Source organism: Rhinopithecus roxellana, chromosome 1, assembly GCF_007565055.1.
Source record: "Rhinopithecus roxellana isolate Shanxi Qingling chromosome 1, ASM756505v1, whole genome shotgun sequence".
NCBI classification, from domain to species: Eukaryota; Metazoa; Chordata; class Mammalia; order Primates; family Cercopithecidae; genus Rhinopithecus; species Rhinopithecus roxellana.
The window spans coordinates 51,255,954-51,274,496 of NC_044549.1; the positions used below are offsets into that span (position 1 = coordinate 51,255,954).

At 43.9% G+C, this 18,543-nt stretch overlaps 1 protein-coding gene across 3 annotated transcripts in view; it reads right to left on the bottom strand.

The window, feature by feature from the left end:
• The window catches only part of C1H3orf20 (chromosome 1 C3orf20 homolog), a 101,368-nt gene extending 83,481 nt beyond the window's left edge, over window positions 1–17,887 (bottom strand). Inside the window, exons 1-5 of one of the 3 annotated variants that reach the window (XM_010381521.2) lie at window positions 16,948–17,887; window positions 9,521–9,682; window positions 8,663–9,276; window positions 7,491–7,631; window positions 1,731–1,850 (exon numbers count right to left, since the gene is read on the bottom strand). In XM_010381521.2, coding sequence (XP_010379823.2) covers window positions 1,731–1,850; window positions 7,491–7,631; window positions 8,663–9,140 — 739 coding nt within the window. In that variant the 5' untranslated portion in view covers window positions 9,141–9,276; window positions 9,521–9,682; window positions 16,948–17,887. The remainder of the gene's footprint in view (window positions 1–1,730; window positions 1,851–7,490; window positions 7,632–8,662; window positions 9,277–9,520; window positions 9,683–16,947) is intronic. The other 2 variants (XM_010381523.2, XM_010381522.2) reach the window with 2 other exon arrangements.
• Between the last annotated feature and the right edge of the window lie 656 nt (window positions 17,888–18,543).

Consider the following 18,543-nt stretch of genomic DNA (forward strand, 5'->3'; position numbering starts at 1 on the left):
TCAGGGTGATTATAGTCAAACGTAATTTAATTATATATTTTTAAATAACTAAAAGAGCACAATTGAATTGTTGCTAACATCAAAGATAAATGCATAAGATGATGGACACCCCATTTAGCTTGATGTGATTATTGTGTGCCTGTATCAAAATATCTCACATAACCCATAAATATATATACTAACTATACCTACAAAAATTTAAAATTAAAAAGAGTTATGTGAATGTGGTCCCTCTCTCTCTCTGCCTCAAAATATCTTAATATTTTTGGACTGTGGTTGACCATGGGTAACTGAAACCACAGAAAGGGGAAACCCTGGATAAGGAGGACTTCTGTATTTAACTTTTGCTTTGAAACAACCTTGCTCAAGACATCACCCTCAGGTTCATTAGGCAGAAAAAGTCATTAAATCACCAGGTGTCTTGAAGGTACTTCCTTTTCCCTCAAACTGACTGTGGGATCACAGGGCCAGATCTAGGGCCAGCTCAGGAGGGCACATGATAATGGAGTACCAGGCCAGGTGCACATGCAGTGGGGTGCTGGCAATGGTGCTGTGGGTTATTGTACCACAATGAGATGAAGCACATATCAACACAGGTAAAGCAGTCAGGAAGGTGTGGCAGCTGCCGAAGCTACTCCGTGCCCGGAAGCTGAGGAGGTCAGGTCCTTTAAGCAAGTCATTTTCTGTCTTACAAGTCCACATCTATATCCCCAGCATTTGGTATAGAGACTGACAGTTACCAAGTGTTCAATAACCGTTTGTTCATTAATGGAAAGAGTATAGGATCAGCTTGATATGCTGAGTGATGAAATACAAGGCACGCCCATGATGACCATCTCCCTTTTACCAACATGGAGGTGAGGGCTGAGGAAGGTGGGTCACACAGCCAGCCAGGGGTGGGAGCATAGAGGAAATCCAAGCTCCTTGGCTTCCAGCCTTACCTCCAGTGTCAGTGGGAATCAACTGGGCAGCCTGAGCATTCCTGCCTGCCATCCACCCCACCTCACCACCTTCAGGAATGTGGTCCTCTCCTACCTACCCTGTCCCCACAACCCATCTGTCATAGCTAGCAGGGTGGACCTGGGAGTTCTGCCAGGCTTTTCCCTGCTCTCTGCAGCCCCAGCCTGTCTCTCCTCTGAGCTTCTTTTTGAGCAGGTGTTGTTAGACTGGTTGTCTTCATCTGCCACGTGTTCTCTTCCTGAAGCCTCTCCTGTGTGTGTCTTCCTCAGTAGAATAGGAGTATCTTCTATGTCTTTGTTTCCTGCCCACACAAACTTGCCCAGTTTGGGATGTGCAACTGAGGTCTACCAGGTTCGATATCCAAATACCTCTCTTCAGATACTAGTTCCCCCACTTGCTGCGTGACTGGACAGAGCTGTTTGAGCAGAGGCGTGAGTTTGGGATACTGTAGGGGGTGGAAGAGATGGGTTTGGTGGGATGTTGTCCCAGGGGAGGGACACCACATCACTGGGAAAGCAGGGCACGAGCAAACTGAAATGATGAGCCCGTGCTATGCAGTGATAGGGCTGGCTGTGACAACCTTTCCATGAGCAAATCTGTGTGGACAGCTTGCCAGATCTCCAGGTGGAGCCACTATGTATCCTTCCAATCAGAAGACCAAATGAAACCATCCCACCAACCTACACAGGGTAGACAGAAACCTATCCCCCACCCCACTGCCACCACCAATGAATGGTAGGCTATGAGGTCTTGCTAGGAACCACTGTTACCTATTTTCTTCTTGACTTCTTTTCCAGTAGAGAGGGAAAAGCTCAGACAGGCTGTGGAAGAGTGGTAGATCAGCTGGTAAGGCGAGTTCACCCCAATGGCGGACATGTTTGCAAGGGACTCTGGAGTGGGAGAGAGAGAGATTCTTCTTTAACCTGTTTACTTTTAATTTTATTAGCCAAAAATGTAACATGGATTTCTTATTCTAGTAGTACGGTGGGTCAGACACTGTAAAGTGACGCATTGTTACAAAACACCTAGATCTTGGAAGAAGGAGATTTTGCAATGCACCGGCAGAGCAATTAGGGGAAATCTTTATAGTTCCCCTCTGCAGTGCCTCTCTTCCCCAACCCTCTCAAGACGCGGACCAGAACAAGGAACAGCAAGCAAGCACAAAACGTGATATTACTCCAAGGGCAAAGGCAGATATCGGTGCTACACCAGGTTGAGAGGATAAGCCTTGGGCCAGTAAGAAGGAAATTAAGAATCATCTATTCCCCCTTATCTAAGCCGCAGAAATCAGATGCTTCTTCAATAATATATCAAGTCTCTTGCAGAATCACACCATCTTGTGTAGAATCACTTGATGTCTGACCACTTAAGAATTAAAATGTAGCACCCTTATGGTTAATGGAAAATCTTGCTCATTCTTACACAAACCTCACCAAATCATTTGTTTATTCTTCCCCCAAATATAGTCATTTCACTGGTTAGGCATGAAACCATTGTTAGAAAATGTTAGGTGATTCACTCACCACAGCTCACTCAAATTCAAAAAGAAAATGGCAAACTGGACCTCCTAAGCAGACAAAGACTACAGAGATGCCACAATGGATGATAAAACACAAAAGTAATCACCTCTGCAAGTGATCCAGAAGCTGAAATTAAAACAACTTTCAGGACCTTCTAACTTGGTAGAAATGAAAAGAACTAACAATGGCCAGTAATGGTAAAGAAGGAATAAAACCCATCAACCCTGTTGGTGTAGAGAGAATCCAAATTAAGTGTGATTTCAGAAGAAGAGCTATATATATACTGAGACCTCTGCTCCAATAATCCCTCCCCTGGAAGTTAACCAAATACAACAGAAATAAGAAGCCACGTGCATAAAGTTGCCTATTACAATGCATATTATACAAATAACAAAAAGCCTGGAAACCTAAACATTTAGGTAAATGTGGAACATGAACATTACAAGGAATCTATGCCCACTCAAACTGACAATTATTTAAAGTATACAGCCATGTTGGAAAACAGTTGTACTCTGTTAAGTAAAAGAAACTAAGAAACAGAAAAACTGCAATACCCTAAAAATATACATACATACATGAGCACAGGAACCACAGAGGAAACTGCCAAGGTGAAAAGTAGCTCTTATATAAAGATGGCAGGATTGTTTCCTCTTTTTTGCATTTTTATTAATAATATTGTTGTCAACTAAAAATAAAGGAGCAGTCTGGTTTTCTTCAGTGACAAGCCAGGGCTAGTAGGTATCAGGACAGGAGGGAAGACTACTTAGCACAGGAGCTATTCCAGATACACAGATACAGCTTTTTTTTTTTTTTTTTTTTTTTTTTTTTTTTTTTTTTTTTTTTTGACAGTCTCACTCTGTCATCCAGGCTGGTGTGCAGTGGCACAATCTCAGCTCACTGCAACCTCTGCTTCCCAGGTTCAAGCGATTCTCCTGCCTCAGCTTCCCGAGTAGCTGGGACTACAGATGTGTGCCACCATGGCTGGCTAATTTTTTTATATATTTTTAGTAGAGACAGGGTTTCACCATGTTGGCCTGGCTGGTCTGGAACTCCTGGCCTCAAGCAATCCTCCTGCCTCAGCCTCCCAAAATGCTGGGATTACAGTCGTGAGCCACCACACTTGGCCCGGTAACAACTTTAAAAGAAGTTAACTCTTCTAACTTTTAACCAGCTTTTGTCTACCTCACATAAGAGGATGGTCCCAAAAAACATAATTCATGCAAAAAAAATCACCAGAGTTTGAATCTTCTTTTTTATGTCCCAGGAGCACTATCTAAGTAAAGTCCTTTTAGGATGAATGAGTGTTTTTCCAAAAGAAATGGATCACTCTGTTTTTGTTTTGCTACTTAGATTTTTGTCTTTAAACTATAGGCTTATTTAAAGAGAGGAGCATCTGCATCAGCAAGTGCCAACAAGACAGGGAGGCTTGCTAGGGAGTGTGATGGAGAGGGGCACTCTCAGCAATCGGCTGCTGAGCAGGACAGCAAGATGCAGAGATCACCCAAAAGGCCCCCCGCCCCCTTCCCAGCTCAGCTTAACTCACTTCCCATTCTTCTCCATTAGATGAATCACAACCCACATGGGATGCCAGAAGCCACTGTGCCTCCCTCATCCTGAAAGAATGCTGAAACGCTTTATGAGAAGGAGGTTAGTGGTGAGGACCATTTTCCTTTTAAAGGTGAGGAGACATGATATTTAGTTAGGAGTGGCTCAGGCAGGTATGCGGCCCAAGGGTTGGGCTGGAGCTATCTTGACATCTGTCATGGGGCTCTCATGCACATGCAATAGGCTACTTAGCAGCTGTGCCCCCAAATGAGGGAGATCTCTAAGCCCCAAAACAGAATGCAAGGTGCAGAGCTCTGTCTGGTGATCACCATCTGCACAAATAATTACAGCACGACTAGAGGACCTGTGGCCTCAGAGTCTAGCTGATCTAAACAAAACTGGCACAGTGTAACTTCCCCTAAAACAGAGATCTTCATTTCATGGTAAACACTGGGGGGAAGAGTGTTTGATTACAACTTTGTATTAGAAAAGGAAGCCAAAATTTATCAAAATAACATTTTATCTTGTATTTTAAAAAATTAGTTGGTACTCTAAGAACACATTAAGTCTTACAAAGCAAGTAAAAATGACTGCTGGGTGTTCTGAGGCAGTATGGCTTCTTTCTTCCTGAATGATTGTATCATGGCAATAAAACATAAGGCCCTTCATCTTTTCCTTTTGGAAAATTATTGAAGAGCTTTACTGCTTTTTATTTTTTCTCCATGGAGTCATGGTCCTGTGTTCAGTTTTCCCTTCTGCGGCAGGCAGCTAGTGCTGCTCCGCCCTATCAGGCATCAGGGCCATTGGAGGGGCATTCTGCAGCTCTCCAGCATCACTTTCATTGACTTCATGAAATCTTACCTTTTTTTCCCCAAGATCTGCAATTTTTCTATGTAATTTATTTGCACTGTATGTGTGTATTACCAGATGTTTAATCTCTGACCATCAAGGGAGCCAGACAAAGACACTGACTCAGTGGACAGGGAGAGAGGCTAAATGGGGACTGACTCTACAGGTAAGGGCAAATTGTTGGGAGATAGAATTTTTTTATGCTTCCTATAAAACCTCACATCAGTGAGTACTTTTAGGGATTCAAAATGAACACCTGTGTATTCACCAAGCTTAAGACATAAAACATTGCAGAGCAAAAACCAAATAACTTCATTTAAAAATACATTAAGGACCCAAATAGACACTTCTCAAAAGAAGAGACACAAATGGCCAATAGTTATATGAAAAAAATGCTCAATGTCAGTAATCATCAGAAAAATGCAAATCAAGACCACAATGAGATACCACGTTACATCTGTTAGAATGGCTATTACCAAAATGACAAAAGCTAACAAGTGCTGGCAAGAGTGTGGAGAAAAGGAAACCCTTGTATGCAGCTGGTGGGAATGGAGATTGGTGCTGCCGTCATGGAAAACAGTATGGAGTTCCTCCGAAATTTAAAAATGGAACTACCATATGATCCAGCAATTCACTTCTGGGTATTTATCCAAATAAAAGAAATCAGTATTTCAAAGAGATATCTGCACTCCTATGCTCATTACAGTATTATTCACAATAGCCAAGATATGGAAACAACCTAAGTGTTCATCAAAGGATAAATGGATAAAGAAAATGTCACACACACACAGACACAGACACACACACACACACACACACACGAACAGGATTCAGCTATTAAAAAAGGAAACCCTGCGCTGGGCACGGTGGCTCATGCCTGTAATCCTAGCACTTTGGGAGGCCAAGGCAGACAGATCATGAGGTCAAGAGATTGAGACCATCCTGGCCAACATGGTGAAACCCCGTCTCTACTAAAAATACAAAAATTAGCTGGGCGTGGTGGCGCATGCCTGTAGTCCCAGCTACTCAGGAGCCTGAGGCAGGAGAATCACTTGAACCTGGGAGGTGGAGGTTGCAGTGAGCCAAGATCCGGCCACTGCACTCCAGCCTGGCAACAGAGCAAGACTCCGTCTCAAAAAAAAAAAAAAAGTTAATCCTGCCATTTGCTACAACATGAGTGAACCTAGAATATATTATATGCTGAATGAAAAAAAAAAAGCCAGAAAAAAAAAGACAAATCCTGTATGATCTCACATATATGAGGAATCTAATAAAGTCAAACTCAAACTCATAGAAGCAGAGAGGGAATGGTGGTTGACAGGGACTGGAGGGTGGCAGCTGGGGAGTGGGAAGATATTAGTCAAAGGGTACCAACTTTCACTTATAAGAGGAATGAGTTCTGGAGAACTAATATACAGCATGGTGACTGCAGTTAATATCACTGTATTGCACACTCAAAATTTGCTTGGGGAGTAGATTTTGTGTTCTCAACACACACACACGTGCGCGCGTGCGCGCGCGCACACACACACACACACACACACACACAGAGACAGAGTTCACTGGGTGAGAAAAAAGCAACAAAAAGAACATTACAGACTCAATTGCTTGCTGTCTTCCAGATCCTGTTCCCCTTCTCTCTTCCCAGAGATCACTTCCTCAAATTTCCCCCTTCATGTTTTTATACTTGTACTTTGTGTAATATACCTATGATATATTACTACTTTACATGCTTTTAAACTTTGAAAAATAATATCCTCCCATAGCTTCCTCTTTTTTTCCTTAATACTATCATTAGAGATTTCTCTCTGTGAGTATCTATGCTTTAGTGCCTCACTCATTTTCATGATTCATTATGTCCCACTGTCTAAATGGACCTTAATTTATATCTTTTACTCTTGTTGATAAAAAAATTAATAAACATTAATTTTTGCCATTCCAAAGAATTCTGCAATAACCATTTCTTTTTTTATTTTTAATTTGAAGACAGAGTCTCACTATGTTGCCCAAGCTGGTCTTGAACTCCTGGAGTCAAGGGATCCTACCACCTTGGCCTCCCAAAGTGCTGGGATTACAGGCATAAGCCACCATGCCTGCCTGCAATAAACATTCTTGTATGACTTCTTGAATATGTGTGTGAGCTTCCTTTGGGCTGTGTGACTCAAGTGCAGCCTGTGGACTGCCACTGACCCACACAGGCCATGACCAGGCGAGCACAAAAACTGAAGGTGAGCACTGAGAGGCCTGTGCAGCAACTTGACACTGCTGTGACATTTATCGTGTGTTTAAAAGGGTCGGTCTACAACAGATTGGACATTTTAAACATGAGTCTTTCACTGCACATAGCTTCAGAGCACAGCTCTAGGGAACAACCTCTAAGAGGAGCTGCTGGGTTGTGAGGTGTAGCCGTTGCAACTCAGCAGATACCACCAAACCACTCTCCACGGGAACTGCACCAATTCATCCACTCATCTGTAGCATTTTAAACCTGTTGCTCCACATCCACCTCAATTCTTAGAAATGTCAAACCTTCAAACTGGGGGTTTTGCCTTTCCATTGCATTCCTGCTGATATTGTTTGCACTTCTCACCTAAGGGCTGAAGCTCAAGTACCCACCTTTCCACAACTGTCCGCTGCTGTAGCCACTTCTCCCAGCTGTGCCGATCAGGCAGTTGAAGGCCATCTCTTTGGCACTGAGGTGGAGGAGCTGGCTGGCCTCCACAAAGCGCCTGGTGATATCCAAGGGGTTGGCACCCACTAAAGCAATGATAGAAAGCAACACATGTCCCTCCTATCACGGGAATGCTTCCAGTAAAGGACCTCTGTAAATGGCCCAGGGAAGAAGGGTAGAGTAGAGCGCTATTCCTAGGGTATGCAGGGGTGAGGGGGCTACTGCGAAAGGCTCTCAAGCTCTCAGGACCTTTCAGGTGTTGCTTTGCTCTCCTCCCTTTGCCTATCTCTCTTCCTACCCGTAGGCCTAGGTACCGATGCTATTGGTTTCTGAAATGATGTAGCATCCAGAAGTCTCGATCACTGGTGCTGCTCTAGGTCCTGGCCTTGATCCTGGGATGGCACCCTCACTTTGGAAGGACCCTGGTTCTTTTTTTTTTTTTTTTTTTTTTTTTTTTTGGGATGGAGTCTCACTCTATTGCCCAGGCTGGAGTGCAGTGGCGTGATCCTGGCTCACTGCAACCTCGGCCTCCTGGGTTTAAGCAATTCTCCTGCCTCGGCCTCCCGAGTAGCTGGGACTACAGGTGTGCACCACCACGCCTAGCTAATTTTTGTATTTTTAGTAGAATCAGGGTTTCACCATATTGGCTGGGCTGGTCTCGAACGCCTGACCTCGTGATCCTCCTGCTGGGATTACAGGGGTGAGCCACTACGCCTGGCCTGGGACCCTGGTTCTTATGACTCCCCCTCATTCTGGCTCTACTGGGCTCTGTCTGGCTACTTCCCAATCGGCCCTCCTGATTTGAAAACTTCACATGCCACCTGGACATGGGTGCTGTCTCCCCACCTCAGCATCATTCTCACAAATACTACCCCTCAGTGCTTCTGACCTCACACCATTCCTGTTGCTAACCTTCAAATCTGGACTCTGCAAAGGTGGGGCAATGGCAGGAAAAATGGGAGAACAGGGAGGAGTGAGAGGATGATTCCAAGAGCCAGAGGGAAGGCATCCAATTCCTACAGCATACTCACGGTTGCCACCTGTTCCCAGCATGTGCCTCTGAGATGCCTGTCTGTAGTGGGTGTGGTGGGCACATACACAAACATGTGGGCCTTACCCGACATAGACTCCACCATGGCCTTCATCTTCAGTTTGAGGAGCTCCGTCAGCAGGTGGATGGACTGCTGCTGAAACCTGTTCAGGGTCTCCTGCTGGGCGCGCACCTGACGGGCCATGGTGGGAGAGGGGGTGGAGCGCTTGGCAGTGGTTGCCAGCAGCAGTGGATGTGGTGGTGCTGGTGGTGGTGGAGGTAGTGGCTTCTTCAGTGTGGGGACCTGCACAAAGGTGGGTTCCATGAGCACCACCAGGGGGGCTCCAAAGCTGACCTCCAGGCCCAAGATGTCGGACGGGGTAGGCACTGAAGGGTCACTGATGAGCTCTTCCCAAGTGAACTCAAAGATGTTTCTGATGCCCTTTGGTATAGAAATGCCTGCATTCTGGCAGATCATGAGGAGTTTGGAGATGCGGGCCAGTAGCTTGGGGGCCATGGCTGTGTATTGCTGGTATAATTCTAGGTTACTCTTGATGTAACTCATGAGAGGGACCTTCAGCTATAAAGAGAGCTCTCTGAGAGGTGACTGAGAGCAAAAGTTCTTCCCTATGGTGAAGGCTTGGAGATGGACAGAATGGATGTGCTGAAATGACCCTTACAGGTCATTGAGCCAGTGGTTCCTATCCAGAAAGGACAAGAAAAGAGTTAGTCACTCTCCCCATAGTAGGGCAAGGGGATGTCCCCCTCCCTTACCTACCCAGAGACACCATCAGAGAGACCAATGTTAGTGAGTCACTTTGGGAAGGGTCTGGTAATAAGTATGGTTCCAGGAAAGTTTCAAGGACAGTCACACAAACTGGGTATAGGACCCTGGGGGGCTGGAGGAATGGAAAGGCTGGGGAAGACAGAAAGGTCCCATTGCACCTTTTGTAGTTAGAGATCCAAGGGTGGAAGATCTGCTTGTGGTCAATCAATAAGAACCTGCAAGAACAAAAAGATGTTTCACTGGTTCTCTTTGGAAGCGAGGGATGCAGAAGCTCCTGGCTGCAATGCCAAGATAGGCTTGGAATTATCCAACACGTACATCTGAGGGCAGACAGGAAAGAATGAGAACAATGCATTTTCTAAGCTCAATCACTAATGTAATTTGCCAGATTTCATCAAATCCAAGACATTCATGATCAAAGGATACACCATCTTATAAGAAAAAAATGAATGTAATCTGCCATTGACTGTAAGACATACCACAATTTCAGAGATGTTAAAGTTGGAAAATACGTGCCTGAAAATCAATGGACTATAATAAATATTTTTCCACTTTAATACTAGTGTTTATCCTGACATATTTCTACATTGTGTTTTATTTTTACCTTCTTAACTTATATGAAAAATAGACCACTGGTTGAAGAGAGGAAGCATAAAGAACAACTTAATGAGCAAAAAAAAAAAAAAAAAAAAAAAAAAAAAAGGCTAGAAAAACCTGTAAATACATTGGCAGAATTTTGTAACCAGATACCAAAAGTTTCATTTTTCTGATCAAAATGAACCTGACAGCAGTCTTTAGTGATGTATCAAATTAAAACTAGTCACATCTTATGCTACGCAAAAATGATTTGTTTCTTGTAATTCCCAAGGGACTTTATGAGCGCGTGAGCCTTCGTGAAAGACTCAAGAATCCAGAGCACACGGCAAAGGTCAACCCGAGGGAGACTTACAGGAGGAGGGGTGGGGAGGTCTGTCCCCTTTGCTGATGGCCATCTTCAGCATCTTGATGCAGAGTTACCGAGTTGTTTCTGTTATACAACTCCAACGACCCTAACCAGCCCACTTACCAGGAAGGGCTGCTGGCCCGAAGCTTCTGACCACACTTGTCAGTAAGTGTAGCTGTCCAACCATCTCTTCGACCACCTTTTATCCTGACAACCACTCCAGCCAACACACCTATGTCTTCTTTTCCACTAGACAATGCTCCCTTTCCCTTTTCAAACTCTGTCCCCCCCGGAGCCACCCCAAGTTCGCCATTCCAGGACAGCCTGCCTGGTGCCCACCTTCCGTGTTTACAGGGTAGGCTCATGGCCATGAACTCGTGTGTCAACCCAGTGGTGAGAAGACTATCATCTTTCTTGTTTTTCTGAGGAATCAGAGCTCTTGGTCAGGAGTCACTGTCTGCAGACTCCTGGCATGGAGGCCATTCCAAACACCACACTACTTTTTCATGGTCTCTGACCTGCCTTTGTCCATCTATCAGTAACAAAATCTCCAAGGAACATGAGCCTACCCTTCTAGCATGCTGCTGTTTTGCAGATACTAGAGCAAACCCTTCTAGCATGCTGCTGTTTTGCAGATACAGTGGCTTCCTATGCCTATTTGTTGACCCCCTGACATCTCCATTCCTCAGCTTTGCAGACTGGGAAAAAGAGGCTTTGTTTTTGAAATTATAAGTCCACAGGACAAAGAAACCACTCAGAATTCCAGTCATCTGGGCAACCAGCCAGAAGGATCCAACCCTGACTGTGCAGGGCAGAGTTTTTCTTTTTTTAAAGTCAGGACACAAATCAGAAGAAGGAGATAATACAAATCTTGAAATATCAACTGGTTTGGGAAATTTGTCCCCCCTGCCTCCTGCCACCAGTTCCTTTGTTTTTGGAGGTTAATTCTGAAGATATATCTTACAGATAAAAGCTGAATTTTCGAACAGCTTTATTGAGATAGAATTCACATACAATCCACCCTTTTTAACGTGTGTACAATGGTTTTTAGTATATTCAGAGTTGTACAACCATTACTATCTAATTTTAGAACATTTTATTGCCCCCACACAAAACCCATCATCAGTCAGTCCATTTCCCCTCACCCTCAGGCAACCATGCATCTAATTTCTGTCTCTATGGATTTGCCTGTTCTGGACATTTCATAAGAATAGGATCATCGACTATGTGGTTTTTTTGTGACTGTCTTCTTTCACTTGCTGTAATGTTTTTGAAATTCATCCATGTTATATAGCATGTATCAGTACTTCATTCCTTTTAATGGCAGAATAATAGTCCCCTGTATGGATATACCACAATTTGTTGATCTACTCATTTGTTAATGGGCATTTTGGTTATTTTTATTTTTTGGCTTTTATGAATAATGCTATGAATATGCATACATAAGCTTTTGTGTGGGTGTATGTTTCCATTCTCTTGCATATGTATACCTAAAAGTGGGATTGCTGGGTCATAGGGTAAGTCAGTGTTTAACTTTGTGAGGGCCTGCCAGACTGCTGCATCATTTCACAGTCCCACCAGTGGCTTTATAAGAATTCGAATTTCTCTCTTTGCCAGCACTTGTTATTATGTCTTTTTGACTCTAGTGCTATCTTCGTAGATGTGAAATTATGTCTCATTGTGGTTCTGATTTGTATTTCCCTAATGACTAATCTGTATTTCCCTAAGCATCTTTTCATGTGCTTATTGGCCATTTTATATCTTTTTCTGAGAAATGTGTATTCAGATCTAAAATCTGTTTTAAAAAGCAATGTCATTTTAAATTAAATGTGGAGATAACCTATGTTTATTCCGTATATTTACATCTCTTCAAAACACAGCTAGAGGTGACCATGTGACTACATCCTGACCTGAGATACAGATGAAGCTCCTGCGTAAAGGACCCTGAGAAATCTGTTTGAAGGAGGCTGCCTTCAGGGAAAGAACATTTTTTTTTTTTTTTTTTACGAGCTGACCTCTCTAGTCCTTCTTGCCTGAAATGGATAAGATGACTGCAGCTCCAGCAACCGTTTTGAGCCACAAGGTTACCCTGAAGAGGGAAACCTCGCATTAAAAATGGCCAAGTTGCGCAGCAGAACCTGGGCTCCTGATGACATTGTGGCACCCATGCCAGCACTTAACCATCCACCTCCAAGCTTTTCCCACATGCAAATGAACCTCTAATGCCTTTAAGCCACTTTATTCAGCTCTCTGTTCTGGCCATTGAAAGTGATTCCCGACTGACCCCCAGCCATGTTAGATCATCACTCCTTCCTTTCCATTTATCCAGTTTCTATTTTGTCATTCATTTTTCCATCACTGAGACCTGGATCTTGACCTCAAGTAGCTCAGCAGCTAACAGGCAGGGCAGACTTATAAAATCGACTTATGTGATAAGGGTCACAATACAGAAAAATGTACGAAGGCCATGAAAACAAAAGAAAAGAAAAGAAAAGAAAAGAAAAGAATTGGCACTAGACAGTGTTCTAAAAGATGAGTAAGAAGTTGCCAGGCAGATAGGAAGAAGACAGGCATTCTAGGAAGAAGGAACAGCACCTATCAAGAGATGGTGACACTGGAAGCATGGTGGGCTCCAAAGACTGCACGTACCTCAATACATGCAATGGCTGGGGTGTGGGGGATCTGTGGGAGAGTAGCAGATGAAACTTGGAAAGTGGTCTAGAATCAGATCTTGCAGGGCCTTGTATGTCATTCCCAAGAATTTGCATCGGCTATATAATCAAATACTCCATGCAAATACTGAAATGTATTGTCTTTAATGGCTAATTGTGCCCCATATGGTATCATCTCTGCAACTGGAGGGCAGGGGCCATGTCTTCTCTTTTATAATCTCTACAATGCTAAGCCCAGCGCTGCTACATGCCAGAAATGGAAAAATATCTGTGGTATTAAAGTAAGCCACATAGCCTAAGGGACCCACGCAGATGGTTATAAACAAAGCTTCAAGATGCAATTCCCACAAAGAAATAAAATGTATAAGAAATTTACAAAAGATATGAGGGATGACCATGGACGCAGCACCTTCTTCAGTCAACAATATGCTGCATGTCTCCGCTGTTTCCAGTCAGCTTCTGGGACAGGGATGGGGAAGGCACGGGCGTTCCTCTTGAGGGGCTCACAGTAGAGAGAGGAGACACACACACAGAAGGCAACAGTAAGTCACAGTGCTCTCTGCAAGGCGGAATGGAAACCCAGAGAAGGAAGTGTCACTGGAAGGCCTAGAGTTAAGGTTCTCACGTCACATGAATGTGTGTTTAGGCGATGTGACCTTGAACCCAGCCTTTGATTTGTGTGATGTTCCCAATGGCCACATGTGACACTAGTCCCCACCTTCAAGGACTGTGAGGATTAGTGAGGTGGTGTGTGTGAAGGACCAGCACACAGCACAGTTGAGTGATCAGTAAATGTTAAGTAGAAAAAAGGTCATTATTTGAAGTGGTCAAAGGTTGTATTCCAGGTGATGGGCACAGCTCTTGTATGGGCTGAAGGCACCAAACAGCCCTGACAAGTTTGGGGAACAGCAAGGAACTGGAGACTGCTACAGGGTAGTGTAGAGGTGAGGAGGGTAGGACCAGGTGAGAGGAGCCTGAGCTTGATCTTGTAGCTGATGGGAAACTACTGAAGTTGGCAAACAAAGGAGGCATCTGCACTGTAAGAGTGCTCCTTCCGCTGCTGGCAGCATGGAGGGAAGTACGGTGGGGTGAGTGCAAGATGGACAGCTGCTGCTAGGGGTTAGCCAAGGATGTGAGCTGCACCCACAGCACACTTACTTCTGCCTACGATCAAAAAGGATGTTCAGGACAGGCATGGTGGCTCACTCCTGTAATCTCAGCACTTTGGGAGGCCAAGGCGGGCAGATCACCTAAGGTCAGGAGTTCAAGATCAGCCTGGCCAACATAGGTGAAACCCTGTCTCCAGTAAAAACACAAAAAGTAGCTGGATGTGCTGGTATGCACCTGTAATCTCAGCTACTCAGGAGGCTGAGGCGGGAGAATTGCCTGAACCCGGGAGGCAGAGGTTGCAGTGAGTTGAGATCATGCCATTGCACTCCAGCCTGGGCAACGGGAACGAAACCCCGTCTCAAAAACAAAAACAAAACCAAACGGATTTGATACCACAGTGAATCTCCTTGTGAATCCACTCCAGGATGGTCACCATGAGATTCCAGTGTCACATTAAGCTTCTTATGAAGCTTGGCTTCATATGAAGTTAAGCTCAACCTTATGTGCAGTGGCCCCGACCCTGTTCACCCTAAGATCCACTTCTCTCTAGCCGAGAAGCAAACAAACAAACAAAACCAAAACAAAACGGATTTCCAGTCCTAGGAGTACCTGGAAGGGTATAAAAAGGCACAGACCCAGCAAACTGCCAGGGGTACATGGTGGCGCAAAAGCAGGACAAGGAGGAAAAGTGAAGTTCTGAATGAGCTTCAGGAAAATCAAGGGTACTCAACCAGAAGGCAGCTGAAGGGAAATGGGCATAGATTTAAAAGCAGAGAGATGGCATACCGCCACCCCTTTACGGGCACTGATCCAGAATACATTTTTCGGTCAAAGCATACACAGCTGTATACATAAGAAGAAAATCAAACTAAGCCTCCTCAGGTTATCTGGTCGTGGCGTTCTCTGCTATTTTCTCTAGTTTCTGGCTCTCTGATTTTAATCAGAAATACTTCTGATAAGGGCAGTGAGTCCAGATGTCAGCACGTGACTGCAATTTGTGAGCAGGCATGGCTTTAGGCTAGGACGGGTCTGAGAATCAGCCCTCATTAGATGCATAAAACAAATGGAGGTGGGCCTAGGAAAATGAATAGATGCTGTTCGCTGTACTGTTAAGCATATAAAACAGCATTCTGGACAGACACTTGAATTCTCTCGGCAGAAAGAAGAAGGGCTCGGCTAGAGAGAAGTGGATCTTAGGGTGAACAGGGTCGGGGCCACTGCACATAAGGTTGAGCTTAACTTCATATGAAGCCAAGCTTCATATGAAGCTTAATGTGACACTGGAATCTCATGGTGACCATCCTGGAGTGGATTCACAAGGAGATTCACTGTGGTATCAAAGGGCCCTTACTGTGATGGGTCTCCTGACAAGACCCATCAAGAAACATAAAATCGACCATCTCTTTGACCCAGTGATCCCGCTAATGAAAGTGGCACCCCAGGGGACAGTTTCAAAATTGGGGGAGGAGTGTCGGGGAAGGTATCTGTATAAAGATCAATGTTTGTTAAATCGTACTAAAAGATGCTTACAGTCACTTCATTCCCTATAGTGAAATAATGATGTACGTTAAACTGATGAACTATTAGGCAACAACCAAAAATAACCAGGAAGTTCGGTTTTAGAAATGTTAAAGAAAGAAGAACCAAATAGTGTGTATACACTGATTATACATTCCATGAAAACCTGTACAGATCATAAGTTGAACATAGAGATACAAAGCCTTTTCTTTTTAAGGAAAAGGTAATTATTTTTGGAAAAACAATAAAACCTGGGTTCCCAGCAAAGACAGTGGCACAGTTACCAGACTACTTGCAACCTGGGAGACCTGTACTGGGAACAGGGCCCACTCTTGTACTTTTTGGTTTTCAAAAACCATGAACAACTATGGTTGTGTGTGGAGAGGGTGGTGTAGGGTGGGGTGAAGGGAAGTGGACACTCTGTTCAACCTCAGGGAATAACGACCAAAAAAAAAAAAAAAAAAGGCGGGGGTAGGCGGAGGGGAAGGAATGCAGTACACAACAGAGAAAATGCTTAAAACCTGGCCAAACTGTTACCAAGCATATAAGCTTTCAGAGTTAGTGAGAATGTGGCATTTAGAAATGTAGTGGAGGGCCGGGTATGGTGGCTCACACCTGTAATCCCAGCACTTTGGGAGGACAAGGCGGGCAGATCATCTGAGGTCAGGAGTTTGAGACCAGCCTGGCCAGCATGGGTGAAACCCCATTTCTACTAAAAATACAAAAGTTAGCTGGACGTGGTGGTACATGCCTGTAAGCCCAGCTACTTGGGAGGCTGAGGCAGGATAAATGTTTGAACCTGGGGAGAGGAGGTTTCAGTGAGTTGAGATTGTGCCAGTACACTCCAGCCCGGGCAGCAGAGTGAGACTCCATCTCAGAAAAAAAAATAAAAATAAAATAAAAACAAAAACAAAAGAAATACAGTGGAGAAAGAAGCCGTTTCAATTGAGGACAGAAAAGATGCAATATTTCTGGCTACTTCTACCACTGGACAAATGCTCCCTTACTATGAGTGACTATATAGATGCAGCCTGGGATTTATTAAGAAACACCATAACAAAACATCAATAGGCCAAGATGACAGGTTTTCACTACAACACCTTACTTCCTTTGAACATTTGGATTTTCCAGTTTTCCTAGACAATGACCTATACCAATCACACCATCCCTGGCCTCTCGCCCCCAATACACACACATTAAACATGAAGATAATGTCCACAGCCCACCGGGGCAAAACACCTCACCCAGCCAGCTAACAGGGCAGGCAGCATGACTACGGTAGTTTCGTCTACTCTCATCTTTTCAGTGGGTCAATGAATTCCTTTCAATTATCATCACTTACCTTAGCCATGTAGTTTTTTACACGAACTGCTTGCCAAATAACCGACTTAGCTCAATTTACTGACTTAAAAGGACACAGTACGGCATGGGCAACTCCAGGTTGTGTTAACTGTGAAGACCAGTACCCATCTCCGTTCCAAATTCTAAACTCAACTACCTCATCTGCATGTCACAACAAGGTCAGCTGAAAACCTCCCTGCGGGCTGCACTTGAGCTTTCACAGGGAATAAACGACCCCACAAGTCTGGTAAATGTATGGCTAAACGCAGCAGGAATCTCATGTATATGGATCTGAATGTTCTCCTTTGGGAATTCTGCAGCAAACAAAATGATTTATTGAGCCAATTCAAACGAACTCTACCAAAACACACAAAGGCCTGGAGGAGAGATTACAATGAAAGTAAATAATTCCAGGCAATTTTTGATCTAAAGCATTTTGCTTAGCTCAACAAAGGCAAAAATGAGGTGTGCTCATGTTTTTCTATAGGAGGTTTTTGCCACTACTTGCTCCCAAGTTAAACATGGCCACAGAGTACTGTGAATGTTTAATGTCTGCCTGGGAGAAATGTATTGGCCAATACTTTAGTTACTAATGGGAGGATTAAGTATAGTCAGACCAGGAAGCGTGTAAAGGCAGATCACTTAGAGCCGCTGTGTCCAGGACAGCAGCACTAGATACACGGACCCTTTGAGCATCTGAAATGAGGTTAGCATGACTAAGGAACTGGGTTTTATTTTTTCAAACTTGATATTCAATTCAGTTACTGAAAAACTTTACTATGTTTAAGTATCTTTGGAACAACTTGGATATGAATTTGTGTTTTTCAACTGCACATTTTATAAAACCTAAATACAGATCAAGTATTCCTGATGAAAAGTTAGCATACAAATTGAGATATGCTATAACTGGATACACAGTGAGTTCTGAATTCTTAGCATGAAAAGAATAATTTCAGATCTCACTAATAATTTGCATGTATTGAGTACATGTTGGAATATTTTAGGTATGCTGAGTTAAAAATAATTTCACTTTTTAAATATGGTTGCTAGAAAATTGAAAATGACACTCTGGGCTTATTTTTTTAATTTTGAGACGGAGTTTCGCTCTTGTTGCCCAGGCTGGAGTGCAATGGCACGATCTCAGCTCACTGCAACCTCCGCCTCCCAGGTTCAAGCGATTCTCCTGCCTCAGCCTCCCAAGTAGCTGGGATTACAGGCATGTACCACAAGTTTATTTTTTATTTCTGTTGGAGGGTGCTGTTTTAAGAGTATGGAGCTGACATCTAAGAACTCTAATGCCATCTGCTGGATACACTGGTACAAGACAGGCCCGTGTCACACAGTAAGACTGTGATGGTGTGTCAATACTCAAAGAACTGGATCTGAAACAGAAAAGGGCTCACAAAACACTGAACTAAATTTATACTGTTAAGAGAGGATTATAAATAGGTTTATTTAGTTTTTGAAATCCCAGATAAAATGTGACTCACAGTTATTAGACAACAGTGACCATGAGCCAATGAGCACAACTGCTTCGCTGTCCACCCGAATGCCACAGGCATGAATGTGGTCACCTGGGCTGGACCCTTTGTGATGC